Source organism: Cebus imitator, unplaced genomic scaffold (genome assembly GCF_001604975.1).
Source record: "Cebus imitator isolate Cc_AM_T3 unplaced genomic scaffold, Cebus_imitator-1.0 Scaffold690, whole genome shotgun sequence".
In the NCBI taxonomy this organism is placed as follows: Eukaryota; Metazoa; Chordata; class Mammalia; order Primates; family Cebidae; genus Cebus; species Cebus imitator.
The window spans coordinates 270246-278432 of record NW_016108005.1 but is presented as its reverse complement, the minus strand read 5'-3'; the positions used below and the strand labels follow the sequence as shown (position 1 = coordinate 278432).

At 48.3% G+C, this 8187-nt stretch overlaps 1 protein-coding gene across 3 annotated transcripts in view; it reads left to right on the top strand.

The window, feature by feature from the left end:
- The window catches only part of UBE2L3 (ubiquitin conjugating enzyme E2 L3), a 49822-nt gene that overhangs the window by 20193 nt on the left and 21442 nt on the right, over positions 1–8187 (top strand). The window contains exons 1-2 of one of the 3 annotated variants that reach the window (XM_037734947.1): positions 2230–2292; positions 4773–4868. The exons of 1 other annotated variant lie outside the window; for it this stretch is intronic. In XM_037734947.1, coding sequence (XP_037590875.1) covers positions 4800–4868 — 69 coding nt within the window. In that variant the 5' untranslated portion in view covers positions 2230–2292; positions 4773–4799. Of the gene's footprint in view, positions 1–2229; positions 2293–4772; positions 4869–8187 lie in introns of those variants that run through there. One more of the 3 variants, XM_017518623.2, reaches the window with a different exon arrangement.

Sequence of the window (8187 nt, the reverse complement as noted above, 5' to 3'; positions counted from 1 at the left end):
AGTAGAGACGGGGTTTCACCATGTTGACCAGGATGGTCTCGATCTCTTGACCTCGTGATCCACCCGCCTTGGCCTCCCAAAGTGCTGGGATTACAGGCGTGAGCCACCGCGCCCGGCTCTTTTCTTTCTTTTCTTTCTTTCTTCTTGTTTCTTTCTTTTTCTTTCTCTCTTTCTTTCCTCTTTCATTTTGCTCTTGTTGCCCAGGTTGGAGTGCAATGGCACGATCTCAGCTCACTGCAATCTCCACCTTCTAAGTTCAAGTTATTCTTCTGCTTTAGCCTCCAAAATAGCTGGGATTACAGGTGTTCACCAACATGCCCAGCTAATTTTTTTTGTATTTTTAGTAGAGATGGGGTTTCATCATGTTGGCCAGGCTGGTCTCGGACTCCTAACCTCAGGTAATATACCCGCCTCAGCCTCCCAAAGTGCTGGGATTACAGGCATGAGCCACTGCACCTGGCCTGTTTCTAGGCCTCATTGTAGACCCTAACAAGAAGCAAAAGAGAAACTGTTAACTACTTTGCCAAGACCTAGGTGTGTACATCTGAGCTGTGTGACAGAGCACTGGCTATATACAGCAGTATCCTGTTCTGTCTCCTCTCAGGACTTGGGTCAGTGACCTTCTGCTGGGGCCCAGGGTCCATCTCTCCTGTTAGTGCTTGCAAAGCTGTTAAGTAACCATCCCTGTCTGCCATGTTCCACACTTTGCCCTGGAGTGGGCATGAGGCTGTCTGGGCTTGAGTTTAGGGCATGGATGTTTTCCTTTTTCAAGAGCTGGGTGGCACCCCTGGGCTCTTTCAGTTTCCTTCTATACATTGAAATCTACTTCTGGGCTCAGAAGTGGACCTCATTCTGAGAAGCATTGCTCTCTCTCCGGCACCACTTGCCCTGGTTGGGAAGACTTCTGTCTTCATCAGGAGAAGGAACGTGCGAGCTGCCTGGTTCTGCTTTCCCTTGAACTCTTCTCTCTGTTTGTCAGCATTGCACCATCAGCCCTGAGCAGCTGACTTGGGCTGCTTCTTGCTCTGAGCAGAACTGAAACCTTTGTGGGAGTGTTATTTGTAAGCGTCTGTCATTCTTAGCTTTGGTCTTTCTAACTGTTCTAGAGCTGGGCTGCTCTTGCGGTTTTTATCAGGTCCTTTCTTCTGTCATTTGTAACATCCTTTTGAATTCCACTTCTTGGAATTTACATTGGTGTCCTTCAATTCCTTCCCTAATTTTTCACTATCAGGACCATTCTCAGTTACTGGGACACAGTTTTGCTTGAGGGTTTACAACCATCTTGAGGGTTTGAGTCATCTGGCCTTTTGAATCTGATATTCAGATGGAACTGATCTCTTGAATTTTTTTCTTCTTCTTTTTTTTTTTGAGACAGGGTCTCACTCCAGTGCCCTGGCTGGAGTGCTGTAGTTGCAGTCTTGGCTCACTGCAGCCTTGACTGCCAGGGCTCAGTTGATTCTTACCTCTCAGCCTCCCGAGTAGCTGAGACCATAGGCACACACCACCATACCTGGCTAATTTTTTGTATTTTTTTTTTTTTTTTTAGTGGAGACAGGGTTTTGCCATTTTGGCCAGGCTGGTCTCGAATTCCTGGGCTCAAGCAATCCACCCACCTTGGCCTCCCAAAATGCCGGGATTACAGGTGTGAACCACCATCACTGGCCTGAATTTATCTTCTTGAAGTTGTTTTCCTCAGTGGATGCATAATTAACATTTTGGGCTAAATAATTTCTGTCCACAGCGCCATCTGTCCACAGTACCTGCAATGCAGGTCTTTTAGCATCCTGGCCACTCATAGTGCCCGTGGTTCTCAATGGGGGCTCTAGAGGACGTTGGGAAATTGGGGTGGGTTGGTCACAATGCCTGGCATCTGTCTCAGGGTAAGGGCTTGGGAGGCTCAAGTGCAGAGTCATGTCTGAATGCTGGCAACACCCTGTTGGAAACTTTTCTACTACAGGATGCTCATCATTCTTTGAAGATGACAGGGCCTGTTCGTTTGTTTGTGTCAGTTTCTATCACTTCTGCATTATAATCAGTTCTTCCTTGTTGGTTAGAGTTATGCAAAGGAGGTTGCCTCTTTTGTCTTTGGAGAGCTTAACTTGACAGCAAGGTAAGTTGGGAGTTTATCTGACAACCCTGCTTTGGATTCTCTGTGCTTCCCAACCCTGCTGTCATTAGCATCCTCAGGGTTGCCCATTCTTCTCTCTGGCCAGGTGTGTGGCTCACTTCCATGGCAGTATTCTTTTATCTTTGTCTGTGGATCCCCTGGATCTCCTTGATACCAAAGCACCAGTAAGTGTTCTTTCTGCACCCCTGCCCGTAGTGCTCCTCACTGCTTCCTCTCCTTTTTCTTGAGCAAGATACTGTTTTTCACTCTCATGTTACAGTTGAGTTTTGTCTTGCCATATTTTTGTAATTCCTGTGAGATTTACCTTGTGTTTATCACCCATACTTTATACTGTTGGCATGTGGATTTCTGAAACCATAAAATATATTTACAGATAATTTTAAAATGTGTTTTCTCCCGTAAATGTTAGATATTGTCACTGTTGTTTCTTCTTTTTTTAGTTGTGTAGTTTCAGAGTTCTAGCTGGCATATTTTTTTTCTATTTGTATTTGGTTTAAAACATTTTGTTTGCTAGGACTCTAGCCTTAGGGAAATGTATGCTATATTCTGTACTTAGCCAGGAATTCTAGTATCTTGAGCCAAGGTCAAAAAAGCCAAACACAGCATTGGAACTGTATTTATGGAGAATCCTTCCCACCCTAGGTTCTTTTTTCCTCCCTAAGTCCCAGCTTCGCATCCAACCACCAACCTGGTCATTAGGCACATGTTTGAACACCACTGTGAGCTAGGCCCCGGCAGGACCAGGGCTTCCTAATCTCTGCCCTCGTTGAGCTTACATTCTAGTTGAAGAGTGGAAGGAGGTGGCAGTGTGGGTATGAGACTTATTCCCCTTCCTGAGTCTGTCCAGGCTTCATAATCCCCAGGGGGATATTTCTGTTGAGTCCTGTGAGCAGGAGGACCAGGTGACAGTTGGCAGGTTGGAGCGGTCCCTCAGGTTCCATACCTCCTCATGCAGGCAGAGGGGCCTCATGCAGGCGAAGACGGGCCAGGCTACCCCATTCCTCACTGCAGGAGGTCACAGCCCATGCTGCCAGTGCCTCCTCAGGGAGAAATGGATTTGTCATTGCTCCCAGCAGCGCTTCTTCCCTCACTTCAGGCACAGCCTGGGAGAAATCCATGTTCAGGCTCCACCCACACTTGCTGGACCAGAATTTCTGGGGCTGGGCCCAAGTCCGTGTGATTGTGGTGGGCAGATGAGGGTGACAAGCAGGAGCACCCTGTGGGGAGAAACTCTTGCCTGTTGTCTGCTATGAAGCACCAGTGTGTTCTGCCTCTTTTGTGTGTTCATTCAATGCACTCTCCCTCTCGGCTGCTCTGGGCTGGGCGCCCAGCACATCCTCCTACTCAGAACCGGTAACTGGGCTCCTGTTCCCCCTTCCTTGGAAATTGTTTCCTTCCCTGCCTGTGTAGCCTCGAGGTGCCTTTTAAATTACCACTATGTGTTGGAAGTATGAGGTGCAGAGGAGCTTTTGGGCTCGATGTTGGGGCTGATAAGGAGCCCCCATACTGCTCTGAGCTGCAGCACCATATAAGGAGGTTCTGGAGGGTGCTGGAGCTGGGCCAGAGGAAGCAGCCTGGCAAAGGAGGCAGGGCTTAGCTGGGTGGTGCTAGGGCTGCCGAAGAGAAGGTGCCTGAGAGGAGTGGAGGTGGCTGTTGTGCCACCGGATGGGAGGCCGGGCTGAGGCGTGTGGAGCAGCACTCTGTGTGTCAGAGTGGAGGAATGTTGGTGAGGCTGGTGTGCTGGTGGGAGGGCATGCCAAGTGGCTTGGCTTATTGTGCCTGCCAGGTGTTCACGGAGGTGTTGGAGGCAATGGCAAAGGTCAGGTTGGTGCACAGTTGAAAAACAGGTGACAGACAATTCTGAAGACATCTCAGGCCGGATCCTGAAGTCATATAGTTGTGCTTTCTGGGTGAAATGGCACTTGTTGAATTGACTGTTTATACAATAATCCCATATATTTAAAAGGAGTCCTGTTGCCCACAACATGGCCTCCCCTTCATTTTCTGTACTCTGGGTCTGTTTTGCAGTTGAGGAAACTGAGGCTCAGTGAAGGTTTCCCATCCCCGCTCCCCTACTCCCACCCCAGTCCCAGACTGGATAGTTCTCTTTGCTGTGTGCCCATGGAGTCCTTCTGAAATCTACAGCATTGGGTAGAAAACTGGATATGCATTTGTGTCTGATTTGTTCCCAGTCCCTAGTTTTATTCATCTTTAGGTTCTTAGCATCTGATGCATAATCAGTGCTTAATGAATTTTGATTGGAAGGCAACAGGTGTACGGTACCTCAGTATAGTTTCTGTCATGTATGAGATCTCACACTGAGGGATTTAAATAGGCAGGTAACCAACTCAAAGAGGAGGTGGTATGACCGTAGAAGCACAGTTCCCCCCGTCATGTTTGGGGGGTTCACTGAGGTGGGGGCTTGTGTTGGTCTGGGACATGGGTAGAAGCAATGACCTTGCAGTGGGGACTGCCATGGCAAACTCTATGCCTCCTTAACCACTCCAAGCACGGTTTAGTCCTCACTCTCCAATTTTGTCATTGGCATTTTTGGCATTTGGTTTAATTTGAGGGCATCAGGAGGGATCTTAATGTGTGGTGCTTTCCCCTATTTGACACCCCTTTATGCTTTGTCAATCAACAGGAGCTTGAAGAAATCCGCAAATGTGGAATGAAAAACTTCCGTAACATCCAGGTTGATGAAGCTAATTTATTGACTTGGCAAGGGCTTATTGTTCCTGTGAGTATTGAACACTTCCACTTCCTACCAGATTTAAGGTGATGTGTGTGCTGTTGGGCTTGTTTTTCTGCTCCTTAGTAGGCTGTTAGTCTAGGCAGCCAGCAGATGCACAGAAGTGACTGTCACTCTAGGGTAATAAGGCAGGGAGTGTAGCCTTGGGTCCTGAGTAGAGTCACATCTTGGCACTGGTTTTGTAAAACTCAGGGGGTCTTAAGCTTTGTAGATCTGTGGACACAGAGAAAAGGAGTGTGTCTGTGCTCCTGCTCTTTCCTGGCTTCCCTGGCTTCTGTGCGCTTGGCCTGATTGATCAGCGGGACCTTCTTCTCTGAGCTCCCTTGGGAGGGGGGCAAGCATTCTCCTCTAGTTGTTTTGCCTTCTCTCTTGGTTTTGCATTCATGTCTGTAACTCTTCGGATACTTGTATTTTGGACTTTATTCCTGGTCCCCTCCAACCTGTGTCTTCTGTTTGTCTCAAGTTCCTTTTTCTAATTGCCCACATGTTCCCCTCACCCCATGTCTTTTCTGGGGCTCACGCCTCCAGTGTCTGCCCCCACAGCCCAGCTGCCCCATCTCTCAGAGTTTTGCCTTCTAGTGGGCTGAAGCCCCTCCTAACAGTGGCTTTCTCTGGACCCTAGCATCCTCTTAGTGTCTACTCTTTTCTGCATTTTTTGATCCCTTCATCCTTCAAGAGTCTTGTCTTATAATTAACTCCAGTTTGCAATCCCCCTTCCCCTTACTTTCCTGAAACCACATCACACCCAGCCCACAGGCTGTCCCGACTGTTGTCACGCCTCTGGCTTGGCGGCCCTGACATCATGGCCCTTGCTTGCCTCCTGAGCTTTGGGAGGACAGGCAGCTTTCCAGCCTCCAGTCCTGTGACCAGCCTGCCATTCACCCCTGTCCTGCCACTCTTTTCTCCTCCCTCTTAAACATGGCTCTTTTTGGTGTCCTACTGTTTCCAGTTCTGTTTTGTCTCTGGGGACCCTACTTCTTTCAGGATCATAGATTATGCAGGACGTGAAGGATTCCCACACCCATCTCCATTCCTGCCTTCTCCCTGGAACCTCCACCATCTGTCCACCAGGCGGCCTCACTTGGTTGTTATGTAGCCTTCCAGCTACCCCAGGTCACAGCCTTGCCCTGCGTGAGTGCCCTCCTTTCCTGTTCTTCTTCATCCACTCACCTTCTCTCTTCCTTTTCATTTCCACTTTGCACATCTGAGCCTCAGCCCCTTTCCCTGTACCTGACCCGGTCCTGTATATATTTTTTTTCTCATGGATGGATTGTTACTTTGCCAAAGCAGAACATAGAATGTGCTTCCTTCCTATAGATGTTTTCTTGATGTTGGTTATAAGGTCATGCCTTTTTTTTTAATAAGTCCCTGAATTTGATCAGCAGTCATTGGATTTGTAGTTTATTTCCATAATCGTTTGGATAACTAAGGAAAGATATACTTTGTAATGATTTAGTATATGTTCACAATGTTTAAATCTGGGAGCTGCCAGTCTGATTTGAGGATGTGTCCTTTAGAGTTCTTTTTTTTCTCTTTTTTTTGACAGTCTCGCTCTGTTGCCCGGGCTGGAGTTATAGTGGCGCAATCTCGGCTCACTGCAACCTCTGCCTCCCAGGTTCAAACGATTCTCCTGACTCAGCCTCCTGAGTAGCTGGGATTACAGGCATGTGCCACCACGCCTGGCTAATTTTTGTATTTTTAGTAGAGATAGGGTTTCACCATGTTGGCCTGGCTGGTCTCAAACTCTTGACCTTGTGATCCGTCTGCCTGAGCCTCCCAAAGTGCTGGAATTACAGGCATTGAGCCACCACACCCGGCCTCCTTTAGATTTCTTTAGGCTTGATGGTGTTAGGGCTTAGGGCAAAGGGTGTGGGTGGCAGAGACATCTCTGCGTGGGAGAGGTTTGCCTGTGAGTGCAACATTTGCCTACTCTAGGGATCTGAGAATGGCTAGGACCATCAGACCTTGTCCCTTTTCTTTTTTTTTTTTTTTTGACGGAGTTTTGCTCTTGTTACCCAGGCTGGAGTGCAATGGCACGATCTCGGCTCACCGCAACCTCGGCCTCCCGGGTTCAGGCAATTCTCCTGCCTCAGCCTCCTGAGTAGCTGGGATTACAGGCATGTACCACCATGCCCAGCTGATTTTTTGTATTTTTAGTAGAGACGGGGTTTCACCATGTTGACCAGGATGGTCTCGATCTCTTGACCTCGTGATCCACCCGCCTCAGCCTCCCACAGTGCTGGGATTACAGGCTTGAGCCACTGCGCCCGGCTACCTTGTCCCTTTTCTAATTGAGATCGTGTATACTATTGATCAAAGAAGTGAACAGTTAATCCGTGGCTCTTTGGAAAGTGATAGAAATGAATGGAATGGTTTTAAGTGGTAAGACTTGGGCAGTCTGGCCCTGAGAGTTCAGTGGCCTGAGAGCCTGCCACCCAGCTCCAAGGGTAGATTGCTGCTGGGCATGCTCTGCCACGGCTCATGCAAAGGCCTCCCTCTGGTTTCACGCTGGCAGGGGTGATGGAGCAGTGGGTTAAAGTCTCACTAGGCCAAAGGTGGAGGCTGGCTGGTAGAATCCCTGTGTGCTTGGGGTGAGGCTCTGAGGAGTCTCCAGGTCGAAATTTTGCCTTGGAGACAGTAAGCCACAGCCAGGGCGGCTCTTGTCCCTGTGTATACCACCTTCTTGTCCGTCCTTTCCCTTGCTTCCTTCCAGGGCTCTGGATTTGTATGAGGAGTGTTTCAACAAAGTCTTTCTTCCTTCTCCAGAAAAGTTAAGGCATTCTTGACATCTGGTATCCCCAGGGTTCACACTTGTACTCCAACCTGGGCCTTACGTCTTCCTACATTGGACAGCTGGGCTAGCATGGGAATGTACTATACAAACTCACCTGAGGTCTGCCCAGTTGGGGTGAAAGCAGAGCCAGGCCATTGAAGGCATGGCAGCGCAGCCCTGGGCCTTTGTGGAGGGTGCTGTCCTTGGGTAGCCACCTAGTGACTGTCCTGGTTGTGTGCACAGAGGAGGGCAGGTGGGAGGGGAGGCTAGGGAGGTGCTTCCTAGAGACTTCATTGTTGCCAATGCAACTCAGGTCTATTCTCTTTAAACATTTGTTTTTCTGTAATTTTTTAAATCTAAGATTCTAAGGTAACATCTAAAGAAGAAAGTATTACCCATAATCATATCATCAAGAAATTCGGTTACTTTTTGGGCACTGCCCTTTAGGAACTGGAGGTGTATGGTGGTGAACCTTCTTGAAGCTTCTAACCCAGTGAATGTGTCCACTCTTTTTTTTTTTTTTTTTTTTTTTTT